This window comes from Musa acuminata, chromosome BXJ3-1 (assembly GCF_036884655.1).
Source record: "Musa acuminata AAA Group cultivar baxijiao chromosome BXJ3-1, Cavendish_Baxijiao_AAA, whole genome shotgun sequence".
Lineage (NCBI taxonomy): Eukaryota > Viridiplantae > Streptophyta > Magnoliopsida > Zingiberales > Musaceae > Musa > Musa acuminata.
Window position 1 is genome coordinate 21658040 of NC_088349.1, and position 21961 is coordinate 21680000.

At 34.7% G+C, this 21961-nt stretch overlaps 1 protein-coding gene across 10 annotated transcripts in view; it reads left to right on the top strand.

Moving 5' to 3' along the window:
* The first annotated feature begins 800 nt into the window (after nt 1-800).
* The window catches only part of LOC135629430 (serine/threonine-protein kinase EDR1-like), a 22203-nt gene continuing 1042 nt past the window's right edge, over nt 801-21961 (top strand). The window contains exons 1-16 of one of the 10 annotated variants that reach the window (XM_065136764.1): nt 801-1027; nt 1114-1294; nt 3965-4131; nt 5813-6221; nt 6353-6556; nt 9888-10079; nt 10237-10496; nt 11135-11260; nt 11439-11531; nt 13569-13664; nt 15066-15149; nt 15900-16041; nt 17342-17612; nt 20029-20152; nt 20235-20254; nt 20403-20559. In XM_065136764.1, coding sequence (XP_064992836.1) covers nt 5991-6221; nt 6353-6556; nt 9888-10079; nt 10237-10496; nt 11135-11260; nt 11439-11531; nt 13569-13664; nt 15066-15149; nt 15900-16041; nt 17342-17612; nt 20029-20152; nt 20235-20254; nt 20403-20559 — 2000 coding nt within the window. In that variant the 5' untranslated portion in view covers nt 801-1027; nt 1114-1294; nt 3965-4131; nt 5813-5990. The remainder of the gene's footprint in view (nt 1028-1113; nt 1295-3964; nt 4132-5812; nt 6222-6352; nt 6557-9887; nt 10080-10236; nt 10497-11134; nt 11261-11438; nt 11532-13568; nt 13665-15065; nt 15150-15899; nt 16042-17341; nt 17613-20028; nt 20153-20234; nt 20255-20402; nt 20560-21961) is intronic. The other 9 variants (XM_065136759.1, XM_065136763.1, XM_065136762.1 and 6 more) reach the window with 9 other exon arrangements.

The following is a 21961-nucleotide window of genomic DNA, read 5'->3' on the forward strand; positions in this document are numbered from 1 at the left end:
TGAAAATTTTCTTAAGAAATTTGATAGTAAATTTATTTTCCAGAATTCCCCTATTTTCTTTCATATACTAACGTGCTTGTTATATTTTTCTCCCATTAATATCTATTTAAAAGATATATAGATTAATTATTATCAGCCGTCCTTGTTAGTGATTGCTAATTCAAAATTAGTAAATATTTAGCAATGTTATGAATGAAGATAAACATAGGACACGAAAAGAAATAATATATTATGACTATATGTATTGATGTAATATTGACTAGGTGTTTGACTATGTACCAGAAGCATTACTTAACCTGCTCCAGTGTTTTAAGGAAGCATGCTTTTCACGTCATTTTTTTTCTATTGAGTTATTTATAATAAGTTATCCAATATATATATATATATATATATATCATCAAATATTATATATATTAGTTTAATTGATAAAATCTTAATAATAAGATTCTTCATGATATAAAAAAAAAATTCATAAAACTATTTGATATATAAACATCGATTCAAAAAATTTATCATTTTTGAATAAAATAATAATATTTCTATAATTATTATATTATTTTAACTCAAAATTAATTATATAAATGCCTGAATTGGATACCTATTTTGAAACCCAATTAAAGGACATCAAAATCTGATTTAAAGCAGGTTGGACAGAGGCGAACATCCGAAACAAACCCGACCCGCTATCGCAAACCCGCATGCGTATGATCGTATTTGTATGCGGACATCCGCAGGGGACCCACTCAGCGGGGAGCGCAGGCTGCTCGTTTATCTGCGTTTATATATACCTCCGACGGCCCTCACCTTCCGCGTCTTCCTTACTCCTCTCCTTCGCCCCTTGTCCCGCGAATCTGCAACCACGCCCTAGATTCCGTCCTCCGCTCCATCCGGCATCGGGATCGCGATAGTACGGCGGGATGCGGGATTCGAATCACCGGATCTGAGCGGCGGATCCACCCTCCCGAGATCCGGATTCTTGGATGAGGCGGTCGGACTTGTTTGTTCGTCGGTGGTGGATTGACTCGAGGTGCATTGATATGTTTCGCCTCCCTCTCGGTTCTGATATGGTTTAATCCGGGTTTCTTGCGTGTTTCTTTTGGGGATTTTGAGCAGGTTTCTGGCTCGGTTTATTGAATCTTCGTGGAATCTTCTTTGTTCTGCAGCGGGTGTGGTAGAATAGTATTGGATCTCGAACTTACTCATAGATCGTGGAAGTTCTATCACTTGTAATTCTAGTGCGGATTAGAATTGCAGGTGGTTCGCTTTTGTTAGTTTAACGGCATCGTGTGTCAAGGTTAGTATATTAGGAGTTTCTTAATTCGAAGAGTCTAGGAAATTGAATAGGCATATACTGGTCAATTCCATTATATTTCAGTTTATTGAACTCGATTAATTCGGTGATTGTTATGGAATAATAGAATTGGATGTTGTTAAAGTAGTAATTGGGCAAATATCTAAAGTTATTTTTGTCGGTTGTTAATTGAAGTACCTAGTGGCCATCTATTCCACACTGTCAATACTCCTTTTTATTCAAGAAAAAAATTCTGTAAGTGGATAACATTAATCAATGGCTTGTTTTGTTTAACTCGACCTATTTGGTGAACAAGTGGATCTGGAAAAGAAAAAGCTGCTGTTTGACCAGCTTGAATTTGACTTAAACAAACACTATTATAGTCACCAGTAATTTATCAAAGGAGAGTTGGCCCACTTTAATCCTATCCTTAACCATAGTTTTCAAAGTTGAGATTAACACTGTCACTCGCTAGGAGTTGTGCCCTTCTGAATTATGTGTTTGGGAGGCAGGGGAGAAGAGGAGCATCTAACATGCTAGCATCCTTTTTCTTCTCTTGTTTCTTTTCCGTTTTAAGGAATAATGGAGAGAAAAGCATTTTAGAACCAGTTCAGGTATTTGATTCCTTGGTTTAGGAACTAGGGAAAACATAAATGACAAGTTGTTGTGGTCTAATAAGTGGTCAATGTTTGTCCTTTCATCTAAAGGATGTCACCAGTATCATGTTGACTCTCATAACTGATTCTGCAATATCAAATCCCATTCTTAGGATTGAATTGTGGAAAAAAATCCATGAGATGCCAATTTCACTATCATTAATCACATTGCTGGTTCTGCCATTGCCTTTCCCTTCAAACTTGATAATCACCATCTTCATCTTTGTTCTAAGGAAGCTTATCCTTGACATCAAAGATATCACTCGTTTTGGTTCATTTTTCTCCAATATCTGGTTTCTATCCTGTAAATTTTTATTGCACCATTGTGACTCATCACCATTATTAAAGCTTAAATGCTTAATGTGCAGTAGTCTGATTCTTTTCTCTTCGGTAGGCGGTAAGGACATCCTTTTGTCTTTTCTTTGGGATCATCCTTGAACCTCTGTATATGTCTGATCTTAGCTAATATGCAATTATGAATTGGTTGTCATTGTCAGTTTCTGCTGATTTTTCCAGCCCAGTGATATAATTAGACACAATGATATCAGGATTGGTCGATCCATGATATGAAATATGTTAAATCACAATAATCTTCTCAATTCAGATCTTATGGTCAATTCGATTTCATGAAGGATGAGACTAACTTTTGGTCGATTGTGCCACTCGGATTGATTATCATCTAATTCAAGCTGTAAAGTGCAGGAGAAGAGGAGCATAGAACCACCAAACATCACCACCTACTGCCACTGTCTGCTGTTGCTCACTGCAGTTTCTTGTGTCTAACAGTTATTGCCTGTTGTTTAAACAAGCCACAAAATTTCTAAGATCAATATCCTACACATAGATGATCGTTAAAAATATCCTACACATAGATGTTTCCTAGACCCCACCAATATGGGGTCTAGGTAGGTACTTTAAATCGATCTAATAATACCAACATGAGAACACCTACATTAGATCCTATCTAACAGGTGTCCTGAATGTAATCTTACAGTACATGCATGAGAAATGTGAAGTATGAGAGGAAAAGAACATAGCAGAAGAGAAGAAATATAATAAAAAAGAAAAGGAAAAATTCTATAAAATATTAAAATATAAGTTAAGATATTGAAATGTATAGTTCCTTCAGGTGGCAGCTTAGATTTTTAAAATATGTATCTATATATTTTACACTGTTGCTCTATCTAACTTAGCTATGAACACAAGTACAACATCAAGTCGTGATTTTATGGTTGGCTAAATAGATCCTTTCTTGCCATGGACCTTTTTTTCCCACGTCAATAATGTTCCAATTACATAGCTTTAAAAGTAAATGCAAACATTATTGTGATAGTTATTATATGGATGCCATTCTTTATGTGTGCCATATCTATACATGTATTTTTAATTTTTGCCTTGTTAATATATGCCATTCCTTACATTCATATTTTTTATGAATATATATTTATAACTATTTGTTTCTAAAACTCTTAAAGAACTCTTATGATCCAACATCAAGTCCGGATCTTACTTACCTTCAGGATCCTGCTCAATATTGACAACATCGATTAGGCTTAATCACAATACTGCGCTTCCAGCTTTCATATGTCCTGTGATGTGAAACTTAGAAAGTTTTATTAAATGGACTTGTGTAATGAAGGATTATGGAGAAGCTGTAGAGTTTTACTGACAATTTTGATGTTTACAATATGTTATTGCATTATATGTGGCCCTATGAAGATTATGTATATTACAAGTGAATCAAAGGGTTCCTTTGATCTAATGAGACACTAGTTTGACCATGAAAGGGAGTGATGAGTTTTTCTTCCTTCTTTGTAAATGTCTGCAATCTAATAGTGAACTTCGAATAAACTACTGGAAGGATTTTGATTTAACAAACAAAGAGCTTCATTCTTGAGAGGCAAATTAAAGCTGTTGTACTTTACGCTTTCCGTTTGAATTTACATCTAGATGATTTTTCATCATTTCAAATTCTTTTTCTGCTTTATTAAATCTTCAATTTTCATATTATTTTCAGAAGAAGGTATAATTATTTGAAGCATCCGAAATGTAATGCAGGAGTACCTTAACCAATATTGGTGTGTGGTATGGATGCACTGTCTTTTTTAAGCATTTGTGATCATATAATTTCAGTGAAGATGGATTTCATTACTTTACACTTTTGGCTGCTTCCCAATTTGCAAGGTTGAGGATAAACACACATATTTTCTTAGAATTTATGCATGATTCTTTTGATGTTTGTTTAAAACATGAGAAAACCTTGAGCTTTTCATTGTTCCTTCCATCTTATGTTTTTAAAATCTTCCCTATTTGTTGTAGCTATCTCAGTTTGTAAAAATTGTTTCTTAAATCTTCCTTTTCTGTTGTAGCTATCTCAGTTTCCTGGAATTTCATGTGCTTTCCAATACCAACATCTAAATAAATTAACTTCAGCTTTTTTATAAGCTAAGTGTATGCCAATTCTGGTTTCCTTTCATGTGTTATAAAAGTAGTTAGTATATAATAAACGAATAAGGAGTGCATGGTGGTTGATGCATTTATAGTTATACCTTCATGTTATTTACATGCTTAATGCATTCAGGTGATAGGTAAATGTGACAAAAATAACTAGGTTATAACTTGGAGATCGCAATTGATGATTTAAAGATAATGTAGTGAGTGGTTAAAAATGTGATGAGGAAGAAGATATTAGGAGTATGAAGAAAGCATAAAGAATAATAGTAATTGGACACATTTAAAATTGAACTTCAAAACTCAAAAGGAAAGGTTTCTTAAAGATGCAAAAACATATATTTGAAATTACCTAAAATTTGGTTGATAATTTCTCTCTGCATTTCAAAAGTGACTAGTTGATGAATAGAATAATTAAAAAGCAAGGAATACAATTTTGCTTGGTTTGGTACCATATGACAAGTATTTACAGATCCGACCGCCAATAGGCATGTGGATCAGCCCATTTTTAGGCTGTTCATGTGTCCTGTGAATCAGACTGTGAGGCCCTTCCAACTGGTTCAAGCCTGATAACGAAGTAGTATCTATAATTATGAGATTATACGAAGTAGCAAGATCTAAAATCATACTATCTACCCCATTCTTCTCCTATATCTAAAGTGCACATGCACTTCTTTAAATTTACTGTATCATCTTCCTACAAGTCGATTCAAATCTCCTTCAATTATATATTTTATAATTAAAATTATTATTCAAATATATTTTCAAAATTATCCTAGAATTCCCCCTTGGATTGATCATTCAATTTAATCTGAGAATCATAAGCACTTGTAAGTTATAACATTTAAATTCTCTTCTACTAGAGTGCAAAATTTTAAAGCTATAATTTTATTCCCAAATTTCCTAATCTCTACATCATTATCCTTAAGTTCCTTATCTACAACAATACCTATATCATTTTCATTTTCAACTCTTTTTGTATATAAAATTCCAAATCTAGTACTACAATCTCTTTAGACCTTTTCCCTACCCATTTACTTTATTATAGATAAATTGTGATCATTCTTCTTTGGTCATTGTAGTTTCTAATTGTAAACCTTTCCTGAAAGTGTTTCTATATTCCAACTACTAAACTTTAGTCATGGATTTACTTCTTTATCCCTATTGATGCAAGAGTACACTAATTATAACAAAGTCAATATCTAAGCTTCTAAATAATTCATATTTTATGTAAATATTAATTTTTTATGAAGGTTTTATATAAATGAATTGCCTAATATACCTGGTATTAAATATTATTTTGAGGTGTATTGCATATCAAGGAAATATCTTGTTAGACAATTAGTAACTCTTGTAGCCAAATTTTCTATACCGACTTGAAAATCTGATATTATATATATATTTTTTCAAATAGCCTCATTCAGGTTTACACAGATTGGAAAAAAGATGACAGATAGGCTTGCGAATTGTATTACAGAAGGAAAAATATGCAGACTGACAAGGAGTGGTCTAAGATATTTGTGTAGATAATATATGGCTTCCGTGGGGTGAGATATGGGACAAAATGATATTATATTTCATACTTTTGGAAAATGGACGATATGTCAGGTGATTCAGCAAGATCTGAAGAAGGGAATTCTGGTGCTGCTTGGTGGCCCTCACATTTTATAGAAAACTTGCAGTCTGTTTCTTTGGATCCACGAAAAGAGAGTACATGCAGGGTTGGGAAAGCTGAACTTTTCTCTGCTACTGCTTCACAGCTGTTGTGGTCCACCGGAACATTTTCTGGTTCAATACCTAATGGGTTTTATTCTGTTATCCCAGTAAGCATTAATTTTATCTCTATAGATGTTTCTATTCCTTGGATACAGTAGCACTAAAGCTCTGTCAAGTTGTTTTTGCTGTTCATTATAAGTGCCTAAAAATTATCTTTTTTGTGGATATATTTGTGCAGGATAAAAAGCTCAAGGAGCTTTTTGACACTATCCCTTCTCCAGATGACCTTCATTCGCTTGGTATTGAGGGATTTAAGGCTGATATCATTCTTGTAGATGCGGAGAAGGATAAGAAGCTTTCTATGTTGAAGCAGTTGAGTGCAGCCATGGTGAAAGGGTTGCACAATAATCCTGCTTTACTAATAAAAAAGATTGCTGGACTGGTGAGATATCAATTCTTCTTCTTTTCCCTTTCCCTTTTTTTTGTGGTGATATTTATTTTCATTTGATTGGGTTTCTGCTCCCAAGTAACACAAGAAAATTTCTTTTTTGTTTTTTTCTCTTCTCTAGATCTTTGTATCCTTCAGCTTCATGTTTTCTTATTGTTTTCTTTTATTGGGTGTTTACCAGTTACTTGACTATTTTTTCCCTTTTCTTATAAATGCTTCCTCTTGATTTGTCAAAAATAATACATGATTGCATAATAATATGTATTTATTTTACATGTTTCACTTCCATATTCAGGATCGGCTCCAGTAATATGTGAAATTAGGTCCTACAAAATGGTTCAGGTTATGAATGCTTTATTATCTATTATGTCATGGATGAGCGTACGAACAAGGTCTTCTTGCATTCTAGTTATTTCCTAAAATTTGCAGGAAACCAAAAAATAAAAGAAAAAGAAAACAGGCATATTTTCTGGGGCAAATCAATCTTCATGTCTTTATGCTCTTCTCCCCCTTGTATATACACAGCATATAGTGGGTTCTTGATCTTGCTATCTATCTTTTGACCATTCACCTGTAGGTATTTTTTGGTTGATGAGGAAACTATCTCTTTCGGTATGTGTTGTTTATATTGAAAGAAGCTTAACACTTGAAATGCAAGAGAACTATCAATGATGACATGTCAGGTTTGTAATATTTTAACATTTGGATTTTATAATAATATGTTGTCATTTACTAAACTTTAAACAAATGCAAGGGTTCACATCATCTGATCATTAAAAGGTAAACTGCAGAAGTAAATTTTCTGAGGAGCAAAAAAAAAACTACTGGATCTGTTGTCAATTCTTCATCTCCTAGGAAAATCTGGGACTGAATCCTTCAGTTTTCTAGATAAGTTGGATACAGTATACGTTCTAAACTGAATATAAACCCAACCAATTTAATCACCCATACCATTTCTTGTGATGGCTTTAGGAGTCAACATGTTGACTCTGTACTAGGTCATGCACTTGACTGATCATATGATTTGTTGTCTCGAGCAAACCCTTGTAATATTTAATTTTGGGTATTTATCCAGAGCAATGATGATGACATGCTGTATATTTGCTGATCTCATACAATATATGTATAAAGTATAAACTACATGACTTGTCTTCCTATCAATCAGTTGAAGACATTAATTAAAATATTATCTTTAAAATGGTTTCCAAGCGACTTCCTATCGCATGTCAGACTCTCTTGGACTCACATGCACACATACACACACATTCTTACCCATGTGCACACCCAAACTTCAAAATACATCTCCTGCGACCCACAGAAGAGGGAGTTTTTGTAGTATTTCTCTATCCAAAACTTTAAGAAATGATGTCTGAATCAAGGATAATTTTAGCTAGTATGTATTGGCATGGCTGAAACTTAAAGCCATGATCCTGACTAGGCTGTCTACTATTGTACTTATCTGGAGCATTAAGTAAGAACTTGTTACATGGACCATTAAATTAGATACATTCGACGGATTTAAGAGAAGCAAATGTTGGATAGTCCATTGCCTTGTCAAATAAATAATTATATCTTCTATTCCAGTTCATGTGGAATTCAGAACTGCTTTCTAGGTTAATTACTATTGTATTGACCTTCATGGGAAATTAGTCGCAGATATGTTGTAGTGTAACCATTTCTCTTGATGAGAATTCAAGGACTATGTTTGAGGCAAGGTTTAAAATTTTGGTTACCAGACCCATGCTGTTATGTTTGAACCTATTGTGATACCATTGAGGGAGGGAGAGGAGGGGAGGAAAAAGGACGAAGAAGAAGAAAGAAAGAAGAAGAGGAAGAAGGAAGAAGAAAGAGGGGACGGTAAAGGAGGGAAGGAAGAGGAGGCAGTGAAGGAGGAGGAAGAGGAGTTGTACTGGAGCAAGTGATAGGAGATGGAGGAGAGGAGGTGCATTGGAGCAGGCAACAGCTGGCCAGCGACAATAGTTTCATTTTGGAAGGCAATGAAAGATACTATTGAATTAGCTCAAAAGGAATTCAAGTACAAATTGCAAGGCAGATCGATGAAAAGGAAATTGCATGTGTGAATGGATTAGAGAGGGCAGGGTTCCCCTACAAACAATTCGCTCTAAAATTGATCATTGTTCATATACAATTCAAACTATCTATGGAGTATTAGGCATAAAAATTTGGATATTTGTGGATGAGGAATAATAGACCTTTATTTATCTTGCCTTTCTGTGTGGGCAAAAAATGGGTGAAGATCTCGCTAGCATGAGGAGTTGTGTCCCAAACCCTAGTTAAAAGGAAAAAATATTATATATATTTGGGCTGAATTGTGTACTGATTGTTTGTTGGACTGGTAAATACTGGTCAAACCATACCGAACCAGCCAGTTTACCAAACCTTGGTTGGTACTTGGTACTGCTTTGACTGAGAGACTATGGGTGAAAGGAGGGGAGGAGGAAGAAGAAGATTGGTAATGGAGGAGGAAGAGAAAATGGGGGCAAAGGAAGAGGTGACACAGAGAAGAAGAGAAGGGGGAGGCATTCCAAAGGTGGAGGAGGCAACGTCCCAGTGACGCAGGATGGCAGAGAGAGAGAGAGAGAGAGACCTTTGAATTTACAGTAGACAAGGTGGGGAAAATAGAATAGGAAAAGAGGATGTACGCCGCCTTTATCATCAACCCAAGAAATAATAACAAGAGATCCTTATAACTCAAATTAACCTGTGAATCCAATCCTCTAAACTAAGGCTTGCAGTCTTCCTTGTAAGCAAGCATTTGTTTACCTGAGACTACATTCCTTCATGTGAAAGAACCCAAAGGAAGCAACGGGAAGTCACTGATCAGGTCATCAAAGAAACCTTCTGCAGCTCCCAGCTCGCTAAAAAAGCTGGCAATGTCGTCCTCTAACAGCTCAATGCTTGTCTCGTCCAAGAGCTCCACCTTCACTCGCTCCTCATGCATCAAGTCCCTGTGCCTCCCATGAATGGATCTCAGGTCTTCTGTTACAAGCTTAAGAAAAAAGATAGCTGTTAGAAGCTTCCGAAAACAGAAAAAGAAAGTAGGGGCACTGGGTGGTAAGCCTATCTCATTATTCCTTGGTTTTTAACCATTAAAACTGAGGAGTAAACCTGGTTCGGCAGGGTTACCAGGATGGTAATCCATGTTTTGGACTGGATCGAGTGAAATCATCTGGATTATGTCTTATTGGTTTTTTATTCCTTGGTTTAAGGTACATGAATGTGAATCTTTACTAGTGTATAGTCATCATTTAATGTAATACTTGTCTTGAACTTTATATTTGTCTGATACTTAATGTTGGATCAGGTTTTTGATTTTTACAAGCGCCCAAATTCAGAGCGAAGTCCTGCAAAAGCTGCTGTAGAGGATGCACCTCATTGGATGGATAACAAAGGTATCCAACTGTTGGGCCAGATTAAGCATGGATCATGCCGACCTAGAGCAATTTTGTTTAAAGTTCTCGCAGACTCTGTTGGTCTTGACAGTAAACTTGTGGTGGTAATTTATCATTTACTTTTCAACAGTATGATTATATCAATTTTTTGGTATATTAACTTCAGGTGTTTTTATTAAATGAATTATATATATATATATATATCGTAGATTACATATCTAAATGGTGTCTCTTTTTTCCTTATAATTCTTTTCTTTGCAGGGCCTTCCTAGTGATGGTAGTGTTGAATGTGCAGATTCTTACAAGCATATGTCTGTCGTGGTTGTGTTGAATTCTGTGGAACTACTTGTTGATCTTATGCGCTTTCCTGGACAATTAATTCCATTTTCGACCAAGGCTATATTTATATCCCATATTTCTGCAGCAGGGGAAAGTGACTCTGCTGAGAATGATTCTTGTGATTCTCCTCTTGAACCCAATAGCCCACTGTATGGGTTTCCTGACAAACTGGATGCTGAAGAGTATGTTATTTGCCCTATTACTACTGATTAACTTCCACCTTTTAGCATCCAGCTATGAGGAAGTGTCATATTAGAAAACTCTATTTGACTATGAACTCAGTGAATATTGTTTCTCTTCCTAATAAGGGCTGATAATGTTTTTCAATCTGATGTGCGATCGGTCACCTTCTGTTATTTTTTCAGAACTATACCTGTGGAATTGAAACACCTAAACCAGTTAATTTGATGCAGGTGCAATCCTATTTGCAAGTTAAAATAATAAATTTTGCTTCTTATGAGAATATTTTTGTGTTTTCTAGGTTATAATGATTTTGTTAGGTGTGGCTTCTTAGAAAAAAACACCTCTTATCTGGTTGCCTATAAAAGCAAACATTGGTCTAGCATGTTAGCATAAGCCTTATTAAAATATTTTATGGTTATATGTTCTTCATGCCTTCTTAGTCATACTTATTTTCAGTTCTTTCTCTTTCTAAAGGTGAAATTACTGCTGTTTTTTTTCTTGTTTTCAGTTTTCTTCTGTTTCTAAGGAAGTTACTGATTTTTTTTTTCCATCCAACTCATTCTTTTCTTTTTGTCCGTGTTCTAGTAGTATTAGATTTTCTTCTATGCTTCTTAATATTCTCTTCCTTTTATAACAGTCTTGAACAAGAGGAGAACCCCCAGTCTTTGCATCAGAGTAGAGTGGATGCATCATCTAATCTAAATGGTCGATCACTGCATAATATTATACTTAGATCAAAAACTTTTATGAAGGGAAAGCTAAGGTAATATATATAGTTTAAGTGGTTAAACTATGTTTCTTGTTTTTTTTGCATGTTTCTTTGCTAGAATTAAACTGAAGCTGTGGATTGCTTTTTTTGCTTTTTTGTCCACTTCATATATGCAAAGTGAAATTTCCAAGTCTCATGTTTGTTCCGTTGACTATTTTGATTACTTGATCAGTGTATCTCATAGTGAATCCAATATTGCAAATGCTCTTGTGAGGTGCAGCCAGAAGAAAGTTGTTAGAGAACAGCAACACACATCTAGTTCAAGGTTATTGCTTTCTGAACTTAATATGTATTTTTTGGTTCTCATTGAATATTATATTTGACATAGTTTATATTGATGATGAGTCTTATTTCCATGTTAATTTTTCTCCACCATGACCATCTGTATGCAAGATTTAGAGTTGTACATTTGAATATGATAATCCTCAGTCCATGAATGAATGGGAGCTGTTGAATGATGTACCCATTTTTATACTTCTTATTCCCCAGGGACCAATTTGTAAAAACTTCAAGCTCATACAATGAAAACCTCCAGGTTGTGAGATAATCGATCAATCTAACACCATTTTCTCAAAAAAAATATTATCAATTAAAACCTCCAGGTTGTCAGAACATGATTCATCAATCATGGAGTTTAGCAGCAAGGAGAAAGAAGAAAATAGGAGGTCAGGTCGGGTTCTCTGGCTCTAATTGTGCCTCCATAAGGTGTCAAACTTCAGATTGTGATTGCAATCCAATAGGACATCACTGCATGTTTTTATCCAGTGGTACATAACATGTTTCAGCCTGTCGTTGGGTTGCGTGTCCTATAAGATTCATGCATAGTCATATTCTGCATGGTCCAGTTGGTGGATTCCACATGGTCTGAGTGCTCGTGGGCCCTTTGCAATGCAGTCTACGAACTCGTGATTCAATTGCATTGTATCATATGGTGTTTCAATACTCTGGACTCCTATGCTGCCAGAGAGTTCGTGGGTCCCATGCTGCCTGAAAAATTGCAACTCCTGCATAGTGACGTAGTCATGGCTACATAACCTAATGCAACATGTTCATATTTGTAATTTCTAGATTTTACCTCCAACATTTGTAGTGCTATATCTCAAACTAATTGAAGGTTGGAGTGATGCATTAGTATTTAAAATAAGAATAAATACAACAGGCCAATATTGTGCAGAAGTAGGTAGGCTATTGCAGAAACTAGACTACTATCAGGATTTTCATGCTGAATGTCCAAACAATGTAGCTAAGTTCAGAAGTTAATGAAGGAAAGAATTAATAGATTCCTACCTTCTACTCATGCTGAGTTTGATACAATTAGAGTCTGAGTTCTTGGAGGTTGTGAGAGACATGAGCCTATGTGCAACAAGAGAAGAGCAGAAGAAATGGTATTTTACATAAGGTCACCTAATAGAAATAAACTTTTGTTATCTCATATGTTAAAGATTGTCAAGTGAAGCTCGAACAGAGCATATGGTCAGATCTTATGATGAATTAAGATAATCTCAATTGATCACCATGGAAAAACTTGACATGCTTGAGGCTGCTGCTGGAAGCACAATGTCCTACTATAAGATGATGAAGGAGCAATGGACCAATGTGAGAACTATAGGGAAACAGGCTTAACAATCAGAGATAGTTTTTGGCTTCTACATAGGAGTGCTCTCACTTAAATTCTGGATGATTATCTCAAAAGGAGGCTCAGATGTGTGGCAAAGTGACATCGAAGCTAGACTGACACCAATTATATATCTTCATCTACCCCTTTTGTCTCTACCTCAAATTTTGATCTCTTAGGCATTTTGGTTAATGCTATTAATTCTGTTAGAAACTTCCCTTGTCCCTGGGTTATTGTTTCCAGAAATTTTGGTATATGATTGGTTTATACCATCATTTCTCATCATTTTTTTTCATTCATCAGGCAACAAAAATTCATGTTGTGGTTGGTTCCTTGTCCTTTGTCAGGGAAAATAATTCTCTTGTTCATAAATCTGATCATTCTTTTATCTTCTCCCATACAGTGCCCCTAGCTTTCCAAATAATCTATATATTGTTGCCATTGCTAAGAACACTAATTGTGAAGTTGTTTTTGTCCATTCTGATGGGAATAACAATTGGCCATGGCAGAGTAAAGCATCTAGACTAACTATGAAGAAATGCATCTTTGTGAATATCCAATTATAGTATTTTGATTACTAGTTTCCTTTTAATTCCTTTGTGAACACATTCATTTCTTTCCATTTACCTGCATAGCATTTATTTCCAGCATGCTCAGAATAACAACATTTTTGGTTCTTGTTTGCAGTCCGGAGCATCCCCTTTATAAAGCAGGGGGGTGGTCCATGCTTAGTGGCGACAGGCAACCATTTAGAGAATTTGCTGATGGTGTAGATGCATCAAGGTACATTTTCTTTTTCATTTTAGCATTTAATTATAGTTATTCCTGTCTTTTGTCATGCTATCTTTGACCTTTAGTATATTGATATTTGTGGATCCTGTACAACAGACAGTTTAGGGCTAATTTTTAGCTTGCAAGTTTTCTGGTACGGTTCAATGTATACTTCCCTTGGGAACAATAGTTCTTTAAAAATAAAAGTTCAATCATAGGTACTTAATCATAGATCCCTAATTTGAGCCAGTTACTGCATCAGACCTTGAAATCTGCCTCAACATTAATCATTGTATGAATATTCTTTCCGTTGCTTTGCAATGTCATGATAACCTCTTAATTTCTAAATCCCACTATCAATGTGCCTCTCTAAATTGGATGAGTTGCATGAAAAAGAAATTCCTTTTTTACAGTGTGTTTAAATTTTATTGTAAGTTTTGTTAGATTCAGATGGTATTTTGTCATTTTGTATGCATTCCATTGGGTGAACTAGGATTTTCTGTAGGAGTACCATCTACAAGGAAAATTATCATAGTTCTCTACTAAAGTCATATTTTAATTCACTCAAAAGACTTTAAAGTTACTGACTTTTAGTTCATAGCTTCTGTAGGTTATGTGTTTTTTCTTTTTTTTTGGTGATATTGTTTGTTTTGGGAGGGGGGGAGGCGCGTTTGTGGTTTGTAGTATGTCCAGGAGAAAAGTGTGTTCATAAGACTGTTTAATATAAGGTTAAGGTTGTTGAGACATGCTAAAATTTGCTCTTAAGTGGAACAATATTATCTGTAATATAAGGTTAAGGTTGTAGATACATGCTAGTAGTATGTTGTTTAACAATTTCTTTTATAATTTGGAATGGAGTTTACATCTTGTGCAGCTATCTTGATGAGTTTCCAATGAATTTTACATCTGTATAAAAAAAAGTTATGGTAATATTTCTTGTTTTATTTACTTCAAGGTTTGACTTCTCGTGCTGACCAGCTGACTGGCAGTACATTATTTACTGCTCTGTACCAGCATACCAACACATGGTATGCCAGGGTGTGCCGACGGGGACTCGGGTGATCCATGTCTTGATTGCCCGTCAGACCTGTATGTACAACCCATACCATACCGACTTGGGCGGTACAGCAAACCTTGATTTTCTTATTGCAGCTTTTCATTATACTCATAACTTGTAAAGATTTTGGTATACTTGGTTCATCATATCAGAACATGATTCAATGACATATGTGCCACATATGCTTGTTGATGTATGTGTATATTGATATTTGAGCAATTAGTTTCTTCCCCTTTTTTGTGTACTTTTGTTTTTTCTCCTCAAGGGACATCTTGTTGCTCTTGGTGTTGCATGTTGGTTCGATATTCTATTTGCAGCCAAATGCAAAGTATTCTAGTTTCATGATGCACTTGCAGATCAGATGGTGGATCAACTTCTGATGTTCATAGAATAAGAAGAAGTATTAGCATTACGCCCGAAATTGGTGACGATATAGTGAGGTTGTTTTCTGTTTTAAATTATCTTATCGATGCCTATAATTCGTTCGTACATAGCTCCACAACTTTGATGTTGCATTCAATTTTTAATATCCCTTTGTGTTTTTAGGCAATTTTTTCTTTTGCATTCTGCTACAAACATTTCCATATGTTCTCCAAGAAAATTATGTTACCATTTTATGTTTGACATTTTACTTCAAAACATGTGACAGGTGCAAAATGCATATTAATCCAAATAATTACAGATAAGTATTCCGTTATAATTTCAGACACTAATGTGGCTCAACAGTTTGTAAAAAGTACAATAAATTTCATCACCCAGAACTACACATTATTATCCTCTTTTGATTTGCTCAAAGAAATGAGATATTAGTCAGCATCAAACTTCTGAAACTATATTTATTAGCATACTTTTGTGTCATAAGTTATTATGGAATGTTTCAATGGTGATAAAAGCTGTGGGTCATTGTGGTTATCTGAAGATAGGTTTATAAAATTAGTTCAAGCACATGTTCATATCTTTATTAGGCAATGAAAAATGGTGATTTATATTACATTTGTGTTCTAAACTTGGTTCAGTTCTTTATGTTTATAATATGCAGTGACGTGATCCTTGCCCTTTTCTAAGACTTGCAGTGACCAATAATTGCTACTTTATTGTCATGTCTTGCTTTGAACAAATACAAGATCTCAATCTCTTGTTATCATTTGAGTCCCATGTTTTAGTGATTTTCTCTTCTTGATTCTTACCAGGGCTGTTCGGGCAATGAATGAAACTCTAAAGCAAAATCGTCTCCTGCGGGACCATGGTGATGAAGGTTCATGCTTGTATGCCACAAATGACAAGAATCAGTTGAATGAGCCACCAAAAAATGTATGCTTCTCTGTACCAAAGGTTAGTCGATTTGCCTCTTATTGTCATATTCTAAGATCGTATTCATTTAGACACCAGAAATAGTTTGACTATAGGTGTGAATATACACCAAGTTAATATGTATGCAGTTACATTCTTAATGATGTTATGGATCATAATGCGATTCCATGATTATGGCCATCCTCATATGGGACCTTCAATGTCCCTCTTGGTTTTCTATGAACTTTGTGGAGTTTCTGTGTTGAACTATTGATATTTCAAAGCTGGTGCTAGTACGGATGTGAATATGTATATGTATATATATTTGTATATATATACATATGTACATATGTGCATATATATTTACATAAAACTAAAATTTTGTTCCAATACTGGTTCAAGTAACCAATTGGACCGGTATATTAGGCAGTATACCAACTTGTATCTGCTCATACTCATAGAATATATCTCTATACTGGCAGTTGATTGGACTGAGAAACACTGGACTCTACTAACTTGTACCATTGAGATCTGAAACCTTCACATATATCCTTGAGATACTGGATTATTGTTTTTTGCTATCATAGCTTTTGTTAATTTCTGCTCTTTCTTGTTCATCTTCTATTACAAAGATAAAAGCTGATTCTGTCTATTAATTTTCCTCACACTACTTTTTTTGGAATTATGTGCATATAAATTGCATATGTACTTACAAAATCCTGGTCTTATAAGACTATCAAAGGCAGGGACGGACCGTCTTTTGGGTACTTTTGGGTCAACTATAAGTAATGTCTACAGATTTCTATGTGGTAGATTGTTGTATACATTGCTGGTGGTCCTTCAGTATTTTTCTACATGTGATGCTACTTTATATTTCTGTAATTTTTTATTCTCAAAATGGCTGATTTTTCTGGTGTATTGATGAACATAGGTGTATAGCTTAATATATGCTCTGATTAGCCTGTTATGGGATTCTGCTAAACGTGCCATTGATGTTGTCGAGTCGCAACTCTTTCTTGGAGTTTACTCATCTTAGGAAAGATAGACTTGTTCAATCATGGAGTCAATGTTCGGCATATTATCTCACTGATATTGCTTTCTGATATTTCTCATGATAAAACTACTTTACATTAAGCTAGTTCTGATTAGAAAAATGGATATCAATTGCTGCCCTCATTTTCCATGCTTGCTCCACATTCATTGCTAACATTCCAGTGTTTCGCAATAAGATGGTAAACACCACTTATCATCCATATTGCATTTTGTGGAATTTTAGTGTTTTTGTAATTTTAAGCAGGTCATTTGTGCTTTGGGCCTCATATTACTCTGATTTGATGGCTAGGATGAAATATCATTTGGAAATTCTGGAGCATATAATAGCTCAAGAAAGCAAACAGGTTCCAGTCAGAAGGCTATGTCATTGCCTTCATCTCCTCATGAATATATTGGTAAGAATTCTAAGAGAACTGGGGATTCTCCAAGAACAGAACATATGGTATCAACTTGGAACAAAGTTTTGCAGTCATCTCCATTTCTCAATAAGCCTTTATTACCTTTCAAAGAGTGGAACATCAATTTCTCAGAGTTAACTGTGGGCACGCGTGTTGGAATAGGCAAGTGATCTATTTTGCTTGCATCTTATTTTCAGATTTCTGTTACTTCTGATCAATAAAGTAATGATTATATAATTTTTTTTCATTAGCTTGTTTCTGTGACTCTAACCTATGCCACTGGCTTTATTTATTACTTTGCAGAAAGTTAGGATAGTGAATGGAAGAATTGATCTAAAAAAGTGTTGCCAATCTTTTGATTGAATCTCTGTTGTCCTCTAATTGATAGTATTAGCTTGGCTTTTTTTTTTTCACAATAGTCCATTTTTGGATTCAACTAATATTGGTTAACATATGTTGGCAGTTACAAACTATGCTCATGTTTCATTATTTCCTTCTTCAGTCTACATTCTTTTTCCAATCTCACATTAATCTTTAATATCTTAATGTTTGTTCACTATGCTGCTATACTTGAGACCCCAAGGTGATTTTTTTTCTTTGATTCTTTGCAGAAGACCTGTAGATTCATCTGGGATAAGTTTTGTTTTGCATCACATTTAAAAATACCAAAAATTTTCCATCTAGATGATTGTGTGGGCTTTTTCCATTATAGAAATCCAATGGTATAAAATACTGTAACATCAACTGTGTTGTTTCCAACAGTGTTATGTTGCCAGGAAAGCACCTTAACAAATGCTTAATTGAGTTAAAGTTCTCTTATTATTTCTCTTCGATATAAAGATTCAGGATCTGAAGTTTCTTTCCACTTTATCATCTGTTTGCTGTGACTGTATAATTTGTGCTCTGAGAGTAAACTGAATTATTGTAGATTTTTCGAACAATTGGATTAATTTTTTTACTACACAAAATAGAACTTACTCTCTTCATCCTAACATTTTATTATCGTGCTTTGATAAATACTGAACTAACTCCCCTGTTAAATGGACAGTACAATTCAAAAATATGGATTTTCTAAGTTCTTTGATTTGTATAAGAGGATGGTCATCTAATTAATGGCCCAGATATCCTTGAATAGTCAATTCTGTGATAAAGGATGACTAGTGGTGAAGCAGGTAAATTAATTGGTTATGGAGTTCAGTTCATTGCTGAATTCAACTGCAACATGAGGGGATGCTAAATAAAAGATAATAAAGGAGATTTACTGGTAACAGTTGTCTACATGTGGGGGAGCTGACTTGACAGGAAAAAAAAAAGTCTCATGAATTTTCTTAGCGAAAGATACTTAGATTAAGCTCTGAAAGATCATAAAGGAGTTTTACTGGTAACAATTGTCTACTTGTGGGGGAGCTCACTTGACAGGAAAAAGATCTCTCATGAATTTTCTAAGTGAAAGATACTTAGATTAAGCCCTCCTACGAAGTGCATATCTAAGCAACTGAGAGGAATTTGAATGGTAACCCTTTAGGTTCCACAATGGGCTGCTATCTTGCCCAGTGTACCAAATTTAAAAGGTTGATATGTGGCATGATGACTGAATATTTTTAGGTTTGATGTATTGTACCATGCTTCATGATTTACTAACAGAATAGTCAAATAGGCCTTTGTGTTTAGAGTCTTAGGCTAGTGTATATGTCAGCAAAATATAGCTCAGGAAGGCCCATCAACCATCTAAAGAATTCAATGCCACTGCCAGTGGAGTAAAGGAGAATAATTTAATTGGAGCAAGGATAGTAGGATAATAAGACCATTTAGCTGTTGTGAGTTTATTCCTGATGTATTGGCTTTTACCAAAGTTGATTTTTGATGTACCTGGACATTCCCCTCAACATGTTGCTGTGTTATGTACTGTTTCTTTGACATATACTGGAGCCTATACCATTGTTCATATTGGTCTATATGTTGATAGAATACCTCAGGCCTTTTCAGCATTGTCACTGGCCTGCATAGTTGCAACTGATATCTAAATATGGAATTATTAGTGCTACATTGTCTTATAGCCTATAATTTATTATGTTTGATTGTATAAAACTTATTTTAAGTTGGAACTTTTCCATTATGTACTGTAAATCCATTAGAAAGGCATGTAACTTATAGAAAGAAAGTTCCAACAGGCTGTTGTTCCATATATTGACTGCAAAGTTGCAATTTCAGCACATTCTTAAGCCCTTATGGTAGATGATACTGTAACGAGGCAGAAAAGGATTTCATGGTTTCAACTTTCAATACAAGTCTATAAGCTATATGAGAATATTGGTTGGAAGCATTCCAAAATTCTCCAATTGGAGTCATACATCTTTTCTCTCCTATACACATGTACATGACATGTTTCTATTGCATCTTTTGCTTTCACTTGCGGGAGAGTTAAATACAATTTCTTCTTTTTGTTTAATTGTATCGAGTGCAACCATCATGAGTAATAGTTTAATGTTTTATTCCTTCTCTCTTATTTGCCATGCCAAGCACTTAATCTCCTGACAGTAAGAGAACACTAGGTTTAAAGGAACTTGGTTTACCTCAGGATTCTTTGGAGAAGTTTTCCGTGGGATATGGAATGGTACTGATGTTGCAATAAAAGTCTTTCTGGAGCAAGATCTGACAACTGAGAACATGGAAGATTTTTGCAATGAAATCTACATACTAAGGTTTGATATTCTTCCATCTAGAAAGCTCAGTTTTTCTTTCTTCATATGCTACTCTTCTGACTATACAATCTTTCTCTTTCAGCCGCCTTCGACATCCAAATGGTAACGTACTGACCCCATTTAAATATTCTTGTTGATCTTTTCAAATTTTGAAACTATAAAGTGTAAATTATATATATTCATATATGTACATATATATGGTATTCTGTATAGATGTTTTTCCCTTATTTTTGTATGTGTTTTTTTGCAGTTATTTTATTTCTTGGTGCTTGCATGAAGCCTCCTCACCTCTCAATGGTAACTGAATATATGGAGATGGGATCTTTGTATTATCTTATGCATATGAGCGGCCAGAAAAAGAAACTGAGCTGGCGTAAGAGATTAAAAATGCTTCGTGACATTTGCAGGTATGCCCATATAATTTCCAATCTGTTTTTTCTCCACATTTGACAACATCTCATATATGCTTCTTTATTTCTCTGACGAGAATCAGGCCAGTCTAATTGTATTGCACTTAAAAACTTATATTGCAGCTTAACTGTTTTCTTAAATTCTTTTAGAGTACTTCAGTATAGATAGTTGCGCTAACATCAGTAAATATGTCAATAAATCTTGCTTCGGTTACATCTTTCTGGTTGAAATGGAGGCTGGATTGTGCATCCTTGCTCCAATTGGTCATTGTAAATTGTTTCTTCGATTGTTGGCTTCATGAATGAATTCTTATGTTTGTTGTGATTGTTTTTTGTTTGAATAATATGAAACATTTAATCCATGACTATTTTTTACCTTTTTAGGCTCATGTTTTTCACCAAGAAACCAGATTTTGACCTATCAAGACTGGCTTCTACAATATTTTCAAGTTTTCTAGTCTTTGACTCTTTGTTTGTGTTGAAAACTTGAAATCTTTGGTATGCACCACCGTGACAAGCACTGGATTGTGCATAAATCTTTGTCCTGTACCTCGTAGCATATACAAAACTATGGGGATTATCTTAAGCTTTCACTAAACAGAAAGCTAACAAAGATAAAACAAGATCAACTGCATTATACAATGAATTAACACTATCAACACAGATTCCATGATATCAGTCAAGATCCAATAAAAAATAAGACTAGAGGGTCTTATTGTCGTGAATAGCTCTTACATCGATATGCATGCTACTCCGAGCAATGACGATTTATGACCTTCAGTTATGGTGTTTTTCTTACATTCTGACGAGCACCTCAAATGTGAGAATATTAGATAGATTTTAGCTCATTGATTGGTGTGGGTTCCACTGATCATCCCCACGATAGGTCTTTCTAATTGGGTTGGGACTCTTCTTAGATAATTCAAATAAAGTCAACAAATGCCAACTATATAAGTTCTCTTTCTCTGTTACTCCTCTCATCCCAACTTTATTTGCTTAGCCCCCCAAATCTCCAAATCCTTGACCTTGTCAATAAATGAGTTTGTTCAAGCTTCCTGATGACATATCCAATTGTTTTTGGATAATAATGTCATATTTTTCATATTGTGAAATTTCAGACTGAATCTTATTGTTAATCCTATTAATCATCTCATTTTTAGAATGAGTTAGGAGACATAAAGCTTATATCTTCATCCATGGGTTTTTAGTTTTATTTGGTTCTTACTAAGCTTTGCCTTCTAAATGAATAATGAAAAGACAAATTTTTCTCCTAACCATATCTAGTCATTTCATGATGACATTGCTTTATGTGCTCCATTAAATTTCAGAAATCAGTATAGGTTCTTTATGACTTGTATATTCCCTTTAATGAACTATTTCCTGAAAAAACATCTCTCTG